The sequence below is a fragment of the Triplophysa rosa genome, linkage group LG9, assembly GCF_024868665.1.
Source record: "Triplophysa rosa linkage group LG9, Trosa_1v2, whole genome shotgun sequence".
Classification (NCBI taxonomy): Eukaryota; Metazoa; Chordata; class Actinopteri; order Cypriniformes; family Nemacheilidae; genus Triplophysa; species Triplophysa rosa.
This window is the reverse complement of record NC_079898.1, coordinates 24,977,958-24,999,977: the sequence shown is the minus strand read 5'-3', so window position 1 is coordinate 24,999,977 and position 22,020 is coordinate 24,977,958. Positions and strand designations below refer to the sequence as shown.

Sequence of the window (22,020 nt, the reverse complement as noted above, 5' to 3'; positions counted from 1 at the left end):
TTTCCCTTAATGTAAATCGATAGGATATTTTGACACAATGTATCATGCACCATTCCACACACTCAGAAAAGTCATATCACACCTCTCCTGCAGAGTCAGCCACACTGAGGGACGATAACAATATGGTTTAACAAACGTACAGTATATAAATATGAAGTTTAAACATGCCATCCATTGCAACGCGATCAGTCTGTTAGTTCCTTAAGACTCGGGGCTTGGCAGCGGTGATCTGGGCACAGATAATTATGTCATCGATTAATTGTCAGAGGGAAAAAACGACCGTACTGTAGCCACACGTTCCCACGTTAACGCTGCGCACTCGGAGCGCTAATAGAAGCCTGCGCGCCGCGTGCCGCATAGTTCACCGGTGATATGTGAGGCGCCTTTGGCACTGCGCGCGCCCTGCGGTCCCAAAGTGGCGCGAAATGGAATCTTGGAGCGACGGAGGCGAGAAAGAAGAGCTGCATCTCGTTATTTTCAACACCTTTTTTTCTCACCAATGAATGTGCGCCGATGTTTGTTTTGGCTATTATTGAGAGACAATAAAACAAAGATTTGTGGAAAATTAACGGTTTTCTTCAAAAAAGTGTATTTAGAAGAACAAAGTAGAAGGGAACAGGACACACAAACGGTATTTCACTTTTATTGCCGCTTTTCTTGACGGAATAACTAAAGTACAAAATAGCGTATTCTATGGCGTATTGGGAGTGACAGATAATCAAAGTTACAACCAGACAAATTAGAGAAGATTTATGCTGTACAAAGGTCTTTGGACTCACTGTCCGTAGTGCGCACAGATCCAGATCATCTCATTAGGACTGCGGGCATCAAACATCCCAAAGCGAAACCACTGGAGGTCTAGGTCCGGAAAAAAGTCCAAAAAAAGCTCATATGCTCGCTAAATGTCTGTATTAGCATCTCCCCGCTGTATCTTTCGTCGGATGCGTAAATTCGCGTAATACGCGGGACGAACGATTTGGCGCAGCGACCGAAAGGACAAGCCGGATGCTGCGCCCGCATCATGGAAAAGCAGAAGGACACGAGGGTTTACAGAGAGACGCATCCTCTGCACTAAAACACAACACGGAGTCTTTACACCGCCTGAGATATTAGGCATTGAACTCTTCTTGGGTGGATTTATGTGGATGCCGAATCCACGGGATACCCTGGATGGAGAGCTACTTTATTAACCTCGAGGGTGAGTCCAGCTATTTAACTAAATTAAGGTGATCCACAAGTGTTGTTTATTTGTTCATTGCACGGTAAAAACATTAAAATAGTACATAGAAAGAAAATGCATCAGGGATTTGTGCAGCGTATTTGGCATTCAATATATAAACTATTTCATGCATTTGTTTCTAATTATTTGTGTAGAGTCCGGACATTGAGTTATTTTAGACAGAAAGAAAGGAAAGTTAGTAGAAAATGTGTCTTTTTTGCTTTTAGTCTTAAGCAACCTGTGCACATTGGTACTTCGCCCACAATATTGCTCTAAATGACATGGATGAACGGAAAAACGCTAGGTGTCCTAAACGAAGTCTTTCATAACTTATTCCTAAGTACATATGATCTCATTATTAACGTTAACAGATGTTCTAGGCTCTCGGATCGTGCAGCAGCCGCTCGAGACTCATCCATGTCATTGCATCGGTCGCTGTCCACTGCGCGCGTGGTGCTGAAATGTGGAAGATGCCGGCGCAGCGACTGCAGGGCTGCCGCTCCCTTCACATCAACGAAGACAATGGGCGCTTTCTGCTGCTCGCCGCGCTCATCATCGTGTACCTGCTGTGCGGCGCGGCGGTGTTTTCCGCCATCGAGAGGCCGTCCGAGCTGCGAGCCCACGGGCGCTGGAACCGGACCCTCGTGAACTTCAGCGACACGTTTAATATCAGCGTGGAGGATCTGAACTCTCTGTTGAAGGAGTATGAAGCTGCCATTGCCGCAGGAGCTCGGGTCGATGCTCTACGGCCCAGATGGGATTTTACAGGGGCGTTTTATTTCGTCGCAACGGTGGTGTCCACTATAGGTAAGTTAGTTGCATACTTTCTTTTGTGGTCATTTATCTGTTACTATTCGGAGCAGATAACGATATTAGTGTTTAGCGTAAAGGAATAGTTCACACACATATAAATGGTTGTTTTTCCCTTCTGAAAACAAAGATGTCAAAGTGTTCACGTCAATGGAGGGGGAACGGCTTGTAGTCCACAGTATATCGTCTAAGTTGTCTGATCTCAATTGACTTTTGTTTTTGCTCTTTATCAGACTTTGTGTGAGGGTGAGAAAAAAAACAGGTAAACCATTCCTTTAAAATTGTGATTTGCGTTTTTTTGTGTCTGTCTTTGTCTCACACAATGTTTCTTCCACTATAATCCACTATGATCACTATAAAAACATATCTATACACGTTTATGTGTGCATCAAAGAGAAGAGGGCTTAGGTTTGTTTCTTTCAGGATGTATTTTGACAACAGAAGCTTCTTCTAACAATTGCATTGAAAGCACGTTAATACAGCAGCGATACAATAGATATTTGTATTTATTCGCACATGGCACCTTGCTTGACCCTGTGACCTTTCATAAAAACCCACAGCACATTTTTGCCTTGCTTGGGAAACACTTTCCAGTCTGTTCCATTGGCATTCCCCCAGGATTGCACATAAGCTCTCTAAAGACCAATACCCACCCTATAGCGTTCACCATCTTTCCGGTTCCAGGTTGGCCGAGCCAACTCCCTGCTGGACTTCTGCATTCAGCACCAACCCTCAGGCGTGCAGTTTGCTGTAGGGCCCATGTCCCAAAAACCAAATGTGCTGATGCCCACATGTCCTGGATAACATTTACCCTGTTATAGGTCACTAAAGAGCAAGCATTCCTCTGGGAAGCCCTCTGGTTGTGGTGTGTATTTGCTTCCTAAAGACTTTGGCTCCTGTTTTACACTTTCCATGTGAATAATCAATAGTCTTGCACTTTGTACTTGTTAAACCTGTAAGAGCGCTTTTATGCTTAAGCGTTTGTTGCAGACTGAAATGCATTTAAGCAGGCAGATACATGGCTATTGGAAATAGCTTTTGAAAGAAATGAAGCTTTAATTGATGCTATGTCATTTGCAAGTTTTGCATACTGTTCATGTAAAATTTAAGTTGTCGTTTTAGGGACAAATGCTTCTGCTAGATCTCACGTTGATGACTTGCTGTGGTTCAGATCTCTGATAATGTGAAAACAGTGTGAAAAGGGACCCGCTCGGGCAAGTAGTGGAGGCCCGGGAGTAATTTATTCAGCGGTTCTGTCACCGAAGCCTCGGCAGGTAGTGCCGATACCCAGTGGCTGCCTTTGTAATTGAAAAACTGAAGGGGTTCATTAGAGAAGAGAAAGATTGTCTGAATTGGAGAAAGTGCAGATCTAGAATGGCGATGCTGTCAAGACCTGGTGGAGATTTTCTCCAGGGCTTTAAATGCTATTTTCCTCATAGATTGCTCGTTCCACCACCCTTAAAAACCGTCACGACTGGGTGTGAATGTATTGTGTTTCAGATTGTTCATACTAGTAGTACTCTAAAATGCATGAGACGCAAACATCATTCAGAAGCTAGTGTCGTTTCTCACATGGCACACCCATTGACCGGCTGGTGCTTTTACTGTAGCTGACCAAAAATCGGTATAAATGCTGGCGCAAATCATCAAACTGCTTTGTTCTCTGTACAAATCATACATGTTTTCATAGACGAATCTTGGTTTCTGTCTTCCTTTCATCTCTGTGTGAGGTCTCTGTGCATTTGATGTTTGTAATAATGAGGGTTGTGTAGGGATAACCCAAGCGCTTCATTCTTGTCTCATTGAACGCCCTATGAAGTCACACATGCTGTGAAGAAGTTGATTTATTATTGCATCTTAATTCTCACAAGTCAGCGCTTTCAAAGGCGCTCGTAATGACTCCACGTGCACCTGGTGTTAACATCCATCTCTGGTGATCTGGTCTCAGTTGGGCAGTTAAAGTGATAGTTATTCATTATTCATAGCTTTCCTGTGGCTCAGTGGTAAGAGCATGGCACTAGCAACGCCAAGGTCATGGGTTCGATCCCAGGGGATTGCACATAGTCAGAAACAAAATGTATAATGCAATGCAATGTAAGTCGCTTTGGATAAAAGCGTCTTCCAAATGCGTAAATGTAATAATTTATTAATCCTCATGTCATTTCAAACCTGTATGAGTTTCTTTCTTCTGCAGAACACAAACAAAGATATTTTGAAGAATGTTGGTAATCAAACAACACTGAAGCCAATTGACTTCCATTGTATGAACACAAAACCACTGAGACATTTCTCAAAATATCTTCTTTTGTGTTCTACAGAAGAAAGAGTCACACAAGTTTTAGGAACATTTCTGTGGCAACGAAAAACAAAATTGATTTTCATTTTAAGTTATTTACTGCACTTTAGATAAAGATTGGAAAACTTGAGTTATTAGTTGAAACTTAGACGTCTCTGACCCATAGTGTTTGCAGCTATCGCCTTTTTAAAAGAAGCCTTATCAGCTAGTTTTTCTAAAAAATGTTGTACACCGCTCAGGACAATCTATTAGTGTCATGCAGTCGCACTTTCTGCACTGCTACAAGGTTAACAAACCAAAGTTGTTTCAAGCTTAGACAGCCCATCCATTTTTCAGACTTTGGATGCATTGAACATGTAGCAAATTTTTCAGCAGTGTGCAGGAGGAGTTCCTTGCATGCGTTTGAAACTTACTATGTTGGACTGTGAACAATTAGTCAGGTTTCAGCAGTTGAGTGACTTTCCCGTAACTCACTCAGATGGAGGTGACGTGATAGCCAGAAAAAGCGTAAAGTTGTGTGGTTTAAATTCTGTTTAGTGAGTATCTTTAAATGAACTGAAAGGGGTCAAATAATCCAAAGTCTTCTCCTTTAGACCTGCGTACCAGTGATGGAAAGCATCCGCTGAAAGGTGCTGAAACAGAATTAGCTGAAGGAGTCGTGTGAGCTCAGCTTATTACACGCCTGTCTGAACAAAGACTGATTCCCAGAGACTCACGGGAGAGCACACGACCGAGATCCCGCGGCCTGGAGTCCCACTGCTTTTGACTCACAAGAACAGACGTGTTCAAGATGTTCGATCTGTGTAGATCAGAAAACCACACAGTTTTTCTCCAGATTCTGCTCAGAATTTCTTTCAAGTTGCATGGTTAAATTTAAACCAGTGCCCAGAGGAGATTTGATGGAGTTCTCTGTTGCGTTTCAGATGTTTCTCCTTCAATTGCTTAGAGGAAATAAAAACAGAAACAAATGGTTGAAACGCATGAAGAGTGTGGAGGTGTAAAATGAATGTAGATTGCAGAGGTAAAACCATGTGGATTTGGGTGAATTTGATGAGAAATGTTTGAGTTCATATTGAGATCTTCCATAATATTGACTTTTGATTGCAGACTTGACCAATCAGAGCTCACACATTGTTGAGATCTCTCCTGTCATGGTCCTGCCTTCTTGTTCATGATTTTCTAGTCTTGGGGCAGGATCGTGACAGATCCCTTATGTTTAGTGTGGGAAAGCCATGGGGTGTTTATCTTTTTGACATTCCATGTGTTTTCTCGTGTCTTGTCATTGGCCCCGCCCCTCTCGTTTCCTGTATTGTTTCCCGGCCTTGTTTCATTACCCTCACCTGCCCCGTGTTATTATCCCTCGTTTGTGTTCCCTTTAAATGCCCTCATGTTTCATTGTCTTGTGCTCTTCGTCGAGTTTGGTCGAGTCGTTGAGTGTGCTAAAGTGTCTTTTATGAGATCGTCGAGCCTGTCTGCGTGTGTTGGTCCGTGTGAGTTCGTTTCCCTGTCCCCCCTGCTCGTGCCTTGTGTCTCTGTTAATTCTATTACTTTTGTTTTGATCCTGTTAATTACTTTGTCCAGTTAGTTGATTTGTCCTTGCCCCGACGTTGTGTCGTATTTTAGTTTGAGAGATTTTTTGCCCCATCGAGGGAAGTGTTTATTTTCATGTTCTTGCATTTTTAGTTCGCCCTGTTAGACACCCCCACGAGGGTATTTCTTTGTTGTACGTTCTGTGTCCGGTATAATAAATACTTGTTTCACCCCATGTCCGCCTGCATCTGGGTTCTTCCTCCACGCCGAGCCCTGACATCTCCTGAAACTGTAAATACAGTAACATTGTGTTTTTTATTTATCAGTGGTGAATTCTGTCTGTCTCCAGTGTTGGGTGTAACTAGTTACTAAGTAATACTTTTCCCTTGAAAAAGTAAAGTAAGGGATTACTCTTATTTTTTCTGTAATTTCATTACAGTTACTATTGATGTAATTAAACTAAATACTGTATAATATATGTGTGTGCAATAGAGGAATTGACATCAAAATTCAAAGTCTAACTTTAAAATCTGTGCTTTAATGTATAATTCTCACATTTGTAATACTTTGGTCAGTTAATAAGAGTACTTTATGTAGTTTTATATTAGTTATTTGAATGAATTAAAAGAGCTGTTTCATGTCTATCCTTGAATCACTTAACTAATCAAGGTTGATGTAGGATATAGAAAGTAATTAGTAATAAGTAACTAAATACTTTTTGGAGAGAGTAATTTGTACAGTAATCTAATTACACTATTGAATATGTAGTTAGTAACTAGTAATTAATTACTTCTTGAGAGTAACTTACCCAACACTGTCTGTCTCATTGAGTATCTGAGTGTGTTTGGAGACCAGCACACACGCCTTTTATGTGGCCACGCACACGCCCTCTTCCATTTTTAACTTTGACATTTTACAGCCCTCTGGTTTTACAGAGAGACCCAGGAGATCAGAGAGAGAGAGAGAGAGAGAGAGAGAGAGCAGAATAGAGAGGAAATGTGCTCATTTTTCTTTCAGGACATTCGCTTATGGCCATATTGTTTACTGTACCAGTACATCCGTATGTATGGTACATTTGACAAAAGGTCCAGTATACAATAAGTGTACTGTGTGTAGTTGAATTTAAAATACCATAGAGTACTACTGTTTCCCATAATGCATTGTGGCAAATGATCTGAAAATCAACTGTGGTTTTTGACATTTTCTTCTTTACATTTCATTTTATCTGGCTGCCAAAAGTTAAGACATTTTAAAACAAGATTAGACCACAAATGCTTGGACTGTATTTGTCGCAAAGGTGACGTCTGCATAGCACTGGCTTGAATTTAATATATACAGCCGCAGAAAAAATTAAGAGATCGTTCCAAATTTCTGGAAGTTTTGTGGTCTTGTCTGTTGAATTTCAAAAAAGTCAAACCTCAGGAGTGACATAAAGTCATTCAACAGCAATGTGAAAGACTGACAGCACGATAAGACACATGAAAACTTTGAGAAAAATCCAGGTTATCACATAAATAATTACTTTGAATTTTTCCTAAATACATGTACAAATATTACTGTTGTATTGCTTAGGGTATTGTTAAAACATTGTTAGTTCACAGAATGAAACTAAAATGATTATTTCACCTAAACACATACCTATAAATAGTCAATTGAGAAAAACTGAAATGGTTTTTCAAATTGTTTCCAGGGCTGTGTGTGTGACAATACAGGACTGCTTTTTCATTGCTTGCTCGTTGCTTATGGAGATTTTGGTTGTATTTTGTTGAATTTTAAACCTGTTCCTGTTTAGTAAAGAGTTATATAAAGTAAATAAATTAAACAAAGAAATATAAAGTATTGTGTGTATATACAGTATATATACAGTATATATATATTACAATTGTCTTTACACAGTAAAAGTATAGAGCTGTAAAATAAACACAAACTAGTGTTCATTTAATCAGTTTTATTTAAATTAATCTGTTGCGAAATTGCAGACTTTGTTGGTTCTGAGATATCTTCTGACGCGCTAGAGGTAACGTCTGTTTCTCAAGAGATAAATCTGAGAAGCAGGAAGAGTCTTGACTTTTCATGCGATTTCATTGATGTTTATGAGAACCATATTGAAGATGTCTTTCCTATGCGACACAACAGTTTGAAACATTTCTGCATATTTCTTATAAACTGGTTAGTTCCAGTCCTCGATCCTGAATTAGTCTTTTTCACAAAACAGCACAGACTCTCGTATCTAATTGCTCACATGTACTATTCATACACCCCAGCGCCACGTATGCAGTAAGCAGTATGCACGGGTTCATTCCGAAAGCGTCTATAAAACAAATAGCTTAGTAATGGCTTCGCATGTTCCGCAAAGAAACTTTATTGACCCGCATGATGTTTTAATGCAAAATGATGGAAAATCAATGTATCATAATTTCATGGACTGTAATGCGTAGTGTCTTTGTAAGTGAAGTCCATCAGGCCAAATGCAGTGTGATGGATTAAAATGAAATGCTAGTGAATGAGTGAGTGAAACTCTAAGGGTGACATTGAAGAGAGGGAATCTACCAGAGCAGTTTATACTGATGGATGAGCGTGAAGAGAGAGAAATGAAGAAGAGACAGTGATGCACGATCCCATCAATGCACCCGACTCACTGTGTTGTAAAAAGAGGCGACTGCGCTCATTTACGACGCGAGAGAATGAGAGTGAGGGAGTGATGCTGTGGGAAACCCCTCTGCTGGACAACCAGCTAATGTCTTCTTTATTAACTGTAAATGAAGAGTTTGCTTGCAAAATGAGATAACTCCGTTTTTAACTCATGTTTTTTATGTTATCGTATTTTTATTGTGTTAGTTAGCTGTATTTTTTGAGTTATTATGGCTTAAATCAAAACAAACCAACTGCAGTTTGATTGATATTAATTGGAATGCGCAATAAAAAACATACTTTTTATATGTTAAAAAGCAGAAAAAACGAATGTCACTCATGAAGTGTACTGTGACACGGTGATGCTTTCGAAACATTGCTCAGAATGAATGAATAAATGAAAAACTTTATTTCGAACATGTAAAAATTTTTTTACCTAATAAATAAGTAACAAAATAATCTTGACGTATACATTTCCGAAAAGGAGCAGGAAGAAGCAACTATCTGCTTGTATAATCCTACCCCCTTCTCCACTGCTCAAATAAGATCATCCTTTTATCTTTATAATTCTATCACATATGCTTAACAATTTAAGATAATCACAATTATCAACATAATCGATCTCTAAATAACTCCGAACTAGAAATACCATGAAGAAGAATAATGTCCCAAACTAAACCAAACAAAACAGTAAAAATAACAACCAAAACCGAAGAAAAAAGAAAGAAAAAAAACTGCAAATAAACAATCAATTAATATACAATTTAATTGGTGAAAACACCTTGTCAAAACCCTTCTTCCTCCCTATACCTTGCAAAGATCATATTTTTATACCTCTTTTTAAACTGGATATTTTTTATACTTTTTTGAACTGTGACCTTCACTAGATTTACCATTAGTCGTCACACTCTTCCTCCCATAGAGGTTTATTATAGTGATTCTCACAATTCCCGACTTGACATGGTCCACAAGCAGGCATGCATGGTAGTCCATATGCCCTGCAACTGCACCGTTGTGTTCGGCAGGCAGTTGTGCATCTGTCCACCAGCAAATGGTGCCTAATGATGCCTTCCATCAGTGTGCCTATTGCACCAAGTAGGTTCATAAAAGTATGAAAACCTCCAAGCATTAAGACTATGCTTTTAAGGGGACTGCTCTGTGGTGCATCCATGATCATCTCTGCTGCTTCATCATGATCATGGATGCACCACAGAGTAGTCCCCTTAAAAGCATAGTCTTAATGCTTGGAGGTTTTCATACTTTTATGAACCTACTTGGTGCAAAACGCACACACACACACACACACGCACGCACGCACGCACGCACGCACGCACGCACGCACGCACGCACGCACGCACGCACGCACACACACACACACACACACACACACACACACACATTTCTGGTTTATTGTCTCCGTGGGGACAGTATATAGGCGTAATGTTTTTTATACAGTACAAACAGTATATTTTATCCCCTAACCCTACCCCTAAACCTAAAGATCATAGAAAACATTTTGCATTTTTAGATTTTTTAAAAATATTGTTCTGTACAATTTATAAGCTTTTTTGCCCATGGGGACCAAAATTTTCAAAAGTCCCCAAGTGTTGGTGTGCGTTCAGGTTTAGGTCCCCGCCGGGATATAAAAACATGAACACACACACACACACACGCGCACACACACACGCGCACACACACACACACACGCACACACACACACGCACGCACGCACGCACGCACGCACACACACACACACACACACAAACACACACAGCAACAGATCAGTATCAAACAAAAAGTGTGTCTCATTTGTACATTTATCTCTGCCCTGCAACCCCTCCGACGGCTGCCCTTGATCCTGTACGTGATCTGCCCGCCAAATCACAAAGAGTGCCAATAAATCTCCTTCCTATCTGAGAATAGCTTGTGTGCACACAGCCCAACCCGCTCACAGAAAGCCAATCTCTCACACACACAGTAAAACCACAGACTACAACAAACTCAGAAATGCGTCTACACACATGCACACAGAATGTTTTCTTCTGAATTATTAAAAGACCCTGTGCAATACTTGATGCTGATTGGTCAGTCGTGGCATTCAGCAGACATATATGTGCTGTATAACAGAGCGCCTCTGTGTTTCATTATGTTCGGCTCTCATACAGTGTAACTCCACGGTATCTGCGAGGAAGGTAATAAAAGAATTTGAACTAGAATCAATATTTCATGTCCGTGAATTTACTATTTAGTAGGTAGCTGTGTCCTGGCGGGTTTCTGGGTTTATTTTGTGATGTTATTGTGATTATACATGTGATTTGCTTTTTTTTTCAGATTAAGAAACAGGAATGTGGCACACCATTGCCATTTGTTTTATATAAAATATATCAATCGGCATCAATCGGTTGTTATCTAGTGAGTTTTATGTAGATCTCACTTTCTTTTTAGATTTGAAAGAATTATCAGCAGTTCTTTAGTGAAATTTAATTGAAAAAAAATATTTTCTCACAATTTTGCATCGTTGCAAAGAAGCTTTACGTAAAGTTATGCATTGGTTACTGAAGTAAAGAGAAATAAATGAAAATAAATAAATAAATGACAATGTATGGTATTATAATGCATGGTAATATTTCCGTTTTTCTCAATATTATATGTACATTGATGAAACTTAATCAAAATAAATCGTAGCTGTCCTTCCAAAAACCTCCAAAAATAAAAAACACTGTGCTTTTTAAATGATTAAATTCAAAGTTGACAAGCACTTTTTGTTTCTTTTCTTCTTTTTTGCACTTTTCTTCTTTTTTGTGTGTTTTTCATGATTTTGGGGGTTATAAGAAAGTTGGCTAAATGGTTATGTTTGTCCGGTATATTATTGCTATGAGTCATGCTTTTTTCCCTTACGAAAATTAACCATGGCTTTGCTAAACAAAAAAAACATGATCATTACAGACGGTTTCATCCTAACAGAAACAAACATTACTGCGCATGCGCACTTTTGTGATCCCAACGGATCTTCCGGTACACATTCACAAACAATAGAGTGCCTGTAGATTATTTATGATAACAATCAAAAGAAACCGCGAAGGAGCGTTACTTGACTAAACTTGTTTCTCCAATATTTTTAATTTAGATACCAAACTCAACCGCTAGATGTCAGTGTACCATACGGTTTGTTTAAATGTGACCGAACTACACCAGGACCCATTCAACAAATTGTTTATTTAATAAAATGAACATACAACAAAATTCAACAAATCGTTTATTAAATACAATTATTATACTGTAAAACAATAATACAAATTAATATTAACATAAATTAAATGAAATATAAATAGTTATAATATTATTAGACACTAGCCAAACACAAACCGGAAGTTAAGGCGCGCATGTCCGATGAAACGGTCTATAGTTAAACAATATTTTACTACAAAATAACCATGTTTTTGTTTGAGGATGAACCTCTTGTCGTCCATTTCTGATCTTATGTCAGGGATACGTGATGCGAAATACGAACGGAAGTCTGCATAGGGACTTTTATTTTGACATAAAACTGTTTCGTGTATAAAAACAGACGCAGGTCTGTTTTTATACATGGTCAGTTTTGTTGTATTGAAGGTTATAGCTCTTTAGTGTATATAACTGTTTAAGACTAGTCATTGAAGTGGTCATAAATTGAGTGAGAAGCATCTAATGGATTAGTTGCTTTGGGAAAATATATCATTTTTAAGACCCCCCTAATAACTGAGGGAGAAACTGCACTGCAATATAATCTTTATTATTAACCTTGTGTTCATGACCTACATTCGACTATTACTGCAGAGAGCGATTTTGTGTGTGTGCTGGAGTGTGAAGTGTTTGTTTTTGTAATATTCAGCTAAGTGGATTTCCCTGTTAGAACCGAACTCTTAATTGAATTGTTAGGAACAGCGCTGTATTGCCAAGCTGCACATGCAGGGTTTCTGGTCCTCCGGCCTCCTCGCTCAGAAATGTGTCACAAGCCCTCTGGAACTTTGCAGACGTTGCACATCTGAGCTTTTATGAAAAACTTTGAACAATCTTTCTCGGGAGAGCAGCTCGGGAACTCTGCATCAGCGTTATTCTAAATCTATTCCGCAATTTTTGACGTGGTGTTCCCACTTCCCTCTCTTGATCCGGTGGAAGTCTAGACGTCTGTGCTGCTGATATACTCAACGGAGGAGCTTCATAAAGTTTAATAAAATGTGAACCATTAATTTTAGGCGGACTGCCCCCATCTGATTGTCTTTGTACGCAAAACTTAAAGGTGCTCATTAAAATCTCGGGCTTTAATCAGATTGCTTAAATACAGGAAGTTTTTATTAGAAAACACTTTTAATTAAAGCCAAGAAACTTTTAGTGAGTAAACTAGGCCTATATATCCAAGACTAGAACTATATATTCTGCTTTGTTTTTTTGGTCAGTGAAATATTTAGCATTTAGTTCTTTGGCAATAAGAACACTGTAAAAAAATCCCACAAAAAGAATGGTGTGCCAGAAAAATACGGTGAGACAAAAAACTTTTTTTTTCACATAAATTACATGTTTGTCTTGTAAGTTTGCAGTCACTTTTATAAGTTGACGTATCTCAAAAATATGTGAAAAATCTGTTAAATGTTAAATTCTGTAACATTACAGCTTTTTACATTATACGTAAAAAATATGATGATCTCAGATCACAAAGTTCTTTGAGTAATTTGGTCTAAAAGTTAAATGCACACCATTTAACTTTGTGTTCCACATGTGTGTTTAAATTTGCTGTAACTGTCTAATGCATCTACACCTGCAAAAATATTTCACTCCTGCTGTTGGATTTTTGGCGTGTATCTTCAGATCTATCAGATTATGACTGTAATTGGCTCTAAACGCATGATGGGTTTTGTATGCCGTGCTCATTGGGTCACATAAAAGGTTTGATATGGATAGAAGTGTCTTTGTTCAGCCTTCAGAAAATGTCCGGGTGGAGGAGACAGCTGTGATTTGTTCTGTTTTGACGATACTTCATTACAACCATGGTTTGTTTATATAAATTCCAGACAGACAGATAGATCAAATCCAGATTACACACAATGTATTGATTGAAAATTGAAAATTACAGTTGAATTTATAAAATAAAATGCAATTTGTTGTTTTTATGGTTAAAAGAAGAGTAAAAATTGATATGTAACTCTTAATATAAATCTGCTTTGTACACATTATAGTTTAGTTTAGAGTCACATGGCGTTATGGGAACATTCTTATACTTTTAAGGGCGGTTTCCCGCAACGGGGATTAGATTAAACCAGGACTAGGCCTTTGTTAAATTAGGATGTTTAAATTAAGAACATACCTTATAAAAACATTACTGGTGTGCATCTCGAGCACTAAACGCACTAAAATATTATAAGATTTGTCAGTGTGAGTTGTTTTCGATCAAGACACCGCTAACATTTGAGTTAGTCTGGGGCTAGTTTTAAGGCCTGTCCGGGAAACCACCCCTTAAAGTCTAGTCTTTTTCACCCTAACTTTTAGAGGGGCTTGTATTTATTAACTAAATATTTGTAACAATATTTTATCACCTTGTCTTATAGAGATATATAAGCTATTTCTTTGAATACCAAATATTTGGCATTATTTTGGCATTTTTACATTATTTTTGAGTTATTTTTACAGTGTAAGGATTGTAATAATGCAGAAATGTCTGAAACATGCTTAATTTTTTTTACGTATAACACGCAATCATACCTCATTCCCTGCTGTTTGCTTAAAACTCATTACTCAAAATCTGTACTGTTATCAGTTCAGCAAAATGGTGAATTTATTCCGATTGGATCTTTGTGTGTTAGGATGTTTTGCCGAAGAAGCTCAAATCATCTGAATCTGAATAACTCTCAGGTTTATAACTGTAAAACAGAAAGCAGCTGTTGCTTTCATGATCTATCATCTCAAAGCGGTCTGCACAAACGACTGTAAAGCGTCTTTGACAAGCTGTGAGCAAAACAAAAGACGAGTCAATGAGGAAATAAATGTGGACGGAGCGCCAGCACAACTCATTTTCTCCCCCATAAATCAATAGGAGGATTGGACGAGACATTTACTCTTTCGCCAGAAATGAAATACAGGACTGCGTTCAGCACAGGCTTTCTTAACGTGATTTGATAGACATTTGATAGAATGTCAGGAGAATGTATTATGTCTGTGTTTCTTTGTAAGGTCATCAGAACGATGTGCATCCGGATGTGTTTTTGGACTCTCAGTGGACGCTTGTTTACACTGTTTTTTACCATCCAGTCTCTGAATGAAAGTCGGGAGGAGCATGGTTATAAATCCTGCTTTTTAAAAGGACAAAAAACTGTTAACTCTCTTTATTTGTCTTTATTGTGTACAAAAGTTCTGATAGGCCTATAAAGACCATCTATTTGTAATGCCTCCTAAAGCATATTCACCTTACAGCCATGTTAGCAGAAATGGATGCAAAATGATTTAAATATTGTCGTATGTTTCTAATCTTTTTTTCTTTTCTTTTCTTTGGTTTTATACTTATAGCATGTTGTTGTCGTTTTTAGCAGATTAGTCAAGCATTGTTTACATTTCTCCCATTTCTTAATGTTTATAAGCATCTTTAAGTGAAATTATAGGTCCTTTGGTAGATGACTTTTTTAGATGTCAAAATGGGTTTGATTTCTCGGATCACAATGAAAAAAATATAGGCTACCTTGATGCACTCTAAGTCACTTTGAAATGGATCATTTTTTGTGTTTTTTATGTCTATGATAGATAGACAGACAGATTTTTGTAATGAAATCATGGCAGTTTGATATATTTCACATTCGGTTCCTACAATAACCTGATGTATTATGCATCATGTTTACATTCTTTTGCATCCTGAACTTGTTTCATGCTCAGTTTACATTCAATGCTTTCTTGTTATTGTATTAAATCATTTATGTACAATATGAACCTCTGGTTGACATCACAGTACAGTAAAGTAAATGTTTTTTTAGTTATAGCTGTGCGTGAATAGATGAGTATTGATATGATGGTCAATATATGGCAAAGGACCATATCAATTTTAAAAACTCATTAACCTTACTGTATAAAATCAATACATATGCACTCGTTTTATCACTTGCAGGGCATTTGAAAAACCGCTACGACAGCAAAAAGCGTTAAAGCAACGAGAAATCAATGCGAAAAAAACAAGCTTTCTTAAACTGTTATTGGACTGTTGGCAAAATATTCTTTAGTTATCACGTGGCATAGATGAGGTGTGCCTAAAATACAAAGAGAAACCTTTACTGGGTATAACATGCACTGATACAATAGTAGAATACAATACCAGGAGTGTAAAGATGGAAAACCGTTACATTTACTGTAAATGTATCTCCTGTCATTCATTTCTGTTCTTCTGAAAGCAGGTTTTGTACCTGAATGAGTGTGACACGCAGTGTGTGTGTGTGTGGGGGGGAGGGTAAACCCTACGGGGACAAAATGTCCCCACAATGATGGCAATATCCAAAACCCTTGTCCTTGTGGGGACATTTTTTTGGTCCCCATGAGGAAACAAGCTTATAAATCATACAGAATTAACTTTTTTGAAAATCTAAAAGAGCAGAAAGTTGTGTGTGATTGTTAGGGTTAGGGGTAGGGAATATGATATACAGTTTGTACAGTATAAAAACCATTGCGTCTATGGAATGTCCCCATAAAACATGGAAACCCAACGTGTGTGTGTGTGTGTGTGTGTGCGTGCGTGCGTGCGTGCGTGCGTGCGTGCGTGCGTGCGTGCGTGCGTGTGTGTGTGTGTACCCGTAAATAATCAGGCACATGATGTGGTTGTTTAGTGTACTGTATAGTGTGAGAGAGAGACAGAGACAGAGAGAGGGCAGATCAGTCCTCGCTCTCTTTCTCCTCCCCATCACACCCTAGACCTGTTCTCCGCAGACCCCCTGCACCCCGGCCTGTGACTAATGCTTTCCTGTTCGTCACAATCCCTGCTCATCATCTCTGCTTTCTGTGAATCAGGACAGAAACTCTTGTCCCTTGGCTGATATGACCCCTCTGTCCATGGCATGAAATACCAAATTAGTGAAATTAGGACACTTGCTGTCAATGGAGCTGTAAAAGCTGTCATGTTTTATGAGCTTTGAGGCTGTATATTTGTATTTTTTAGGAGAAGGTGAATGTGTTGGCATATTGTGAGGTAAAGATCACTGCCTGCTGCATTGTCTTTGGGAAGAAACTGAAACCATCTGTTGTAGTGATGCACTCGAAAAAGCCATTGTATAGCGGTTGCGCTTTCATAGCTCATGAGATTTTATGAGTTCTCAGATGAGTTCATATTGAGATCTTCAGTAATATTGACTTTTGATTACAGACTTGACAAATCTTAGCTCAGTTTGACACATTGTTAAGCTCTTGTCTGTTTTTTATATACAACAGAATGCATTGTGTTATCTTCATGTATTGTATGTACATTTTTGCATATGTGCAGATTGGGTAATCAAGATTTCTCTCTATTGTAGATACTTCAGAAAGAGTCTTAAAGGGGCAATTCACCCAAAAATGATTTCTGTTAACATTTCCTCACCTTCGATTTGTTCCAAATCTGTATCATTTTCTTTGTTACGAGAAACACAGAGAAAGATACACTGTAAAAAAAATCCCGTAAAAAAACAGATAAAGTACTGGCAGAAAATTACCAGTACATTTTCCTTTATTTTACGGACATTTCCATTAATGCTAAAATGCAAATGAATGCAGTGCAAAATGTAAAATACAGGTAAAACAACTGTAAAAATGAACACGGAAAATTCCTTCATATTAATACAGTATATTGTGCCCTATTTTTACGGCTATTTTTTAGAGTGTATTTGGAAGAATGCTTATAACAGTTCTTGGACCCCATTGACTACCATAGTAGAAAAAATACTACTTTATAATTTTTGTTCTGTTGAACACAAAAGAGATATTTTGAAGAATGTAGGAAAAGCAAACAGTTCTGGGGCACTTTTGACTACCATTGTATTTTATCCTACTATGACAGTCAATGGGGTCCAAGAACTGATTGGTAACAAGCATTCGTCCAAATATCTTTCTCTGTGTTCAACCAAACAAAGACATTTATACATATTTGGAACAGCTAGAGAGGGAGTAATTTATGACAGAATGTTGGGTGAAGTGTCCCTTTAACATGCTGAATTTGTACATATCCAAAGAAAGCTGCTCACATGTGATTTTCTCGCCGCCTGAACTCTCAGCTGTGTGTCTTTAGCAGACTTTGACTTCTGTAGCCTACAGAGAATCATTACACCTGACACGATTCGTAAACATTTCAGGACACTTTAAATACAAATCCATTTATGTTAGTTATTTTGTTTGTGTGTTTAGGAGTAAGTGATTAGATTTTCTGCGTAATTTGCTCAACCCGAGGAAAGTTTACTGCTCTGAGGTTTACAGCTCTGGATAATTCTTCAATTTGTGTTTCATTTGTGTATAAACTTTCTGCCATTGTTTTTTTTTTATTCTTTAGTAGAAATAAAAACACACAGATGAGACGAGTTGTTGATGTACGATCTTGGCATCAGGTTGTGAATCGTGTCGTGTTATTGTTTCTATTTCATGTTCAAATCAAAATGACTTAATGGTTGGTTCCTGTTGTTCTTTCTTGAAAAGATGCTTTATTACGATTCCGAAAAGATGAGAAAGTCGCTTGGATTCTCTTCAGTGTGGTGGACACCGCTTCCAGATTGTAATATTATTGTCAGTGATTATTAAATCATAAAACAATGTTTGGCACACATCAGTGGCACAGACTCAAACACAAGCCTCAGTTATGAGTGCTGAGCTTGAATTCTCTCCGGATGGGGTGTTATTTAAAATCCTGCAGGTTTTTTGTATGTGTTGGCTACTGTAGACGTCTGTGGGTCTGTCCTTAAAGAGATCTCGTGTGAGGACACAGCAGACACTCTGAGTGGTTTTGTGATTTTAATGAGGGAGAGGATTCGGACACACCACACCAGTCACTCCAAGAGAAACACCATACGAGTTCATGAATAGAAACAATATTTTTATTTAAAATGTGGTCGAAATATTGTTAGTAGTTTACAGAATGAAACCAAAATGGTAATTTTACCTAAACGCATACCTATAAATAGTGAGTTCAGAAAAACGAAAACTTATTTTGAAATAGTTTCTTGTTTTTTCCGCAGCTGTGAAGATGTGACTATTGAAATATGTGGAACAGTATTTTCTAGACAGCGAATGTCACTTGTGTTTATGGGATAATGTCTCTGCGCTTCCCGATATGGATGAGTTGTAAAATGGTACAGTATCATTACAGCAGGACTATTGATATTCCGTTATTGATATCCTTCTATCTATTCTTCTTTTTGTCCACAATTGTCTGCAATAATTTCAGCTCAAACACTTTACTGCTCATACCAACTCCATTGAAACATTTCAGAGATAATTTTACTTTTTATAAACGCTTGACTTGCGTTTAAACTCTCGGTGATGATGCTATAGTTATATTTGCATTTTGAATTGTAATTGGTCTTCCTTTTTTTTGCATTGATTTGTATAATGCATTGTGATTGGTCTGTTCCTGCACGTGTTCATATGTGCTGGGTGTCAAAGCCATCTGCTTGATGGCACGTATCGCCGCATCCGGATCCAAAAAAAGCTAAAACACACTCATGGCGTACTGTAAAAGTACAGAAAACCCACAGTCCTACCGCTAATCTCCATAACAAAATCCTAGATGATGAGACAGCGATTAATTTTTAATGAGTTATTGATGTTGGAGACTGTGTTGTACGCTATAAGTTTTTTAAAGTTTTGCTTAAATATATTGTAGGAATAAGCAATTTTCATTCATGTCAATTTAAATGTGGAGGCTTGGTTCTGTAAATGGTATTTCTTAGAACAAGGGGATAGGCATACGTAGACGCTGCATTGACCGCAGTCAATGGTCCCACCATTATAGTTTTTTAAATGTTTTTTTATTGTCTTTGTAGGTTTTGGGATGACCACGCCGGTGACAGTCGCTGGAAGGGTCTTCTTGATCTTCTACGGTCTGTTGGGTTGCGCAGCCACCATCCTCTTCTTCAACCTCTTTCTGGAGCGCATCATTACCCTGCTGGCCGTGGTGATGAAGGCCGTGCGTCTGCGCCGCTTGCGTACCAGCGGCCTCCTCCCGCCGGGGATCTGCCAGGACTTTGCCGCGAGCACCCTGCCCGGCTGGAAACCCTCTGTCTATCACGTGATGCTGATCCTCGGCCTGTCCTCCATCGTGATATCCTGCTGCGCGTCTGCCATGTATACGCCGGTGGAGGGCTGGGCGTACCTGGACTCTCTTTACTTCTGCTTCGTCACCTTCAGCACCATCGGTTTCGGGGATTTGGTGAGCAGTCAAAACGCCGCATACGGCTACCAGGGCCTGTACCGCCTGGCCAACTTCTTCTTTATCTTGACTGGCGTCTGCTGTATTTACTCTCTGTTTAACGTCATCTCCATCGTCATCAAGCAGGTCCTCAACTGGATGTTGGGAAAAATGAGTTGCCTATGTTGCCAGCACTGCAACAAAGCAAACGCTTTCCTAGGACGCCGCAACGCCATCAGGCCGGGCTCACGACTCCGGCGGGGACGCTTCGGACGTCCGCCTGACTCGGAGGGACCGTGTGATAGCGACACGGAGGGCCGCAGGCTCTCCGGTGAGATGATCTCAATGCGAGACCTGACGGGATCCAATAAAATCTCTCTGGCCATCATGCAGAAACAGCTCTCGGATTCGGCCAACGGATACCCGAGAACCGTGTCACGGCAGAACGGCTTTTCTGGCGGCGTCGGTGCGCTGGGCATAATGAACAACAGATTAGCAGAAACCAGTGACTCTAGGTAGAGATGAGCTTTGTCTGACCAGTTTAAGGATATCAAATATGGTAAAAGCCTTGTAATTCCTTTTGGAAGTGCTGCTCGGGTCTGCCTTGAGCTTGTGTTAGAACAGCATGGCATGCATGACCTGTCTAGGATTATCTATTAAGATTGGAATTATATTATCAGTAGGATTTTTAAATAGTGATATACCGCGTTTTGGGCCAAGAACACGTGTACTAGGAGGAGCGAAGAAGTGATGTATTTTAACATATAAGTCAACATAGCTGTGATGAACTAAATCACAATTTCTGAAACATGTACGCATTACTGTTCCACGTAGGGTGTGTATACGAACGGAGGAGAGGTTGTCTAGACCAAAATGGTACAAGTAGCATCCGTTTCAATTCATCTGGATAGCACACTATATACACAACTATGCATCTTTATGTTATAAATACAAGCAAGCGTATTTGATACAGTAGTTTTCACTTTGTCCCAATTCACAGTATACTATACACCAAAAAGTTCTGTATGTACTTTTTTGAGCGTGACATAGTTACACTAAAAATGTATTGGGACGTCCACTTCTAATAAACAGTTTTGACAACTTCAGTCATTTCTCAGCAACAGTTTGGGCAGGACCCCTTTTCTATTTCAACATGACAATGTTCCTGTGCACAAAGCAAGATTAAAAAAGAAATGATTGATTCATGCCCTGTCCACACGAACCTGGGGATTTTCAAAACCGCAGCTTTTTCTATGCGGTTTGGCCGCAGTTTCACTGAAACCGAACCGAACGTTTCTGAAAACTCCTGCCAGGGTGAAGATTTTCAGAAACTCCGGTTGTAGCGTTGTTGTGTAGCCTACACAGAACCGGTAGTAACCTTTTTTCAGGCTTCTGATTGGCCAACATGGCTTTACAGTTAGAGTTATAGTGGTGTGCTCTTGACAGCGCTTTATAGCATGTTTTTACATTTTCACGTGGACGGAGATTTTTTTTTTTTTAATTACTGGAAAAGATAAACATGTTTATAAGAAGGAGCGTCCCAATACTTTTCTTCTTATAGTGTGTGTACCAGTGTTGGGTGTAACTAGTTACTAAGTAATTAGTTACTGTAATTTAATTACTTTCCCCTTGAAAAAGTAAAGTACTCTTATTTTTTCTGTAATTTAATTACAGTTACTTCTGATGTAATTAAACTAAATACTGTGTGTAATATATGTGTGTGCAATAGTGGAATTGACATCAAAATTCAAAGTCTGACTTTAAATTATGTGCTTTAATGTATAATTCTCACATTTGTAATACTTTGGTCAGTTAATAAGAGTACTTTATGTAGTTTAATATTATTTGATTGAATGAATTAAATAAGCCCTTTCATGTCTATTCTTGAATCACTTAACTAATCAAGGTGGATGTAGGATATAGAAAGTAATTAGTAATAAGTAACTAAATACTTTTTGGAGAGAGTAATTTGTACAGTAATCTAATTACACTATTGAATATGTCATTAGTAACTAGTAATTAATTACTTTTTCAGAGTAACTTACCCAACACTGGTGTGTACTGAAGTCATCAAATTGTGTGCTACAATTATTGCTTACTGTTTGGGTGTAAAGGTTCGCGTCTAACTCGATTTACTACCTTGAATTTAACTGCAGTGGG

At 38.7% G+C, this 22,020-nt stretch overlaps 1 protein-coding gene across 2 annotated transcripts; it reads left to right on the top strand.

Moving 5' to 3' along the window:
- Window positions 1-263: 263 nt before the first annotated feature.
- Window positions 264-21,483, top strand: kcnk12 (potassium channel, subfamily K, member 12). Of its 2 annotated transcripts, none has more exons than XM_057342328.1 (3): window positions 264-1,198; window positions 1,600-2,026; window positions 19,496-21,483. In XM_057342328.1, the coding sequence occupies exons 2-3, from the start codon at window positions 1,681-1,683 to the stop codon at window positions 20,377-20,379; spliced, it is 1,230 nt and encodes a 409-aa protein (XP_057198311.1). In that variant the 5' UTR covers window positions 264-1,198; window positions 1,600-1,680; the 3' UTR covers window positions 20,380-21,483. The 2 variants fall into 2 exon arrangements, with proteins under 2 accessions (XP_057198311.1, XP_057198310.1); XM_057342327.1 differs by having other exon boundaries at window positions 1,591-2,026.
- Window positions 21,484-22,020: the final 537 nt, after the last annotated feature.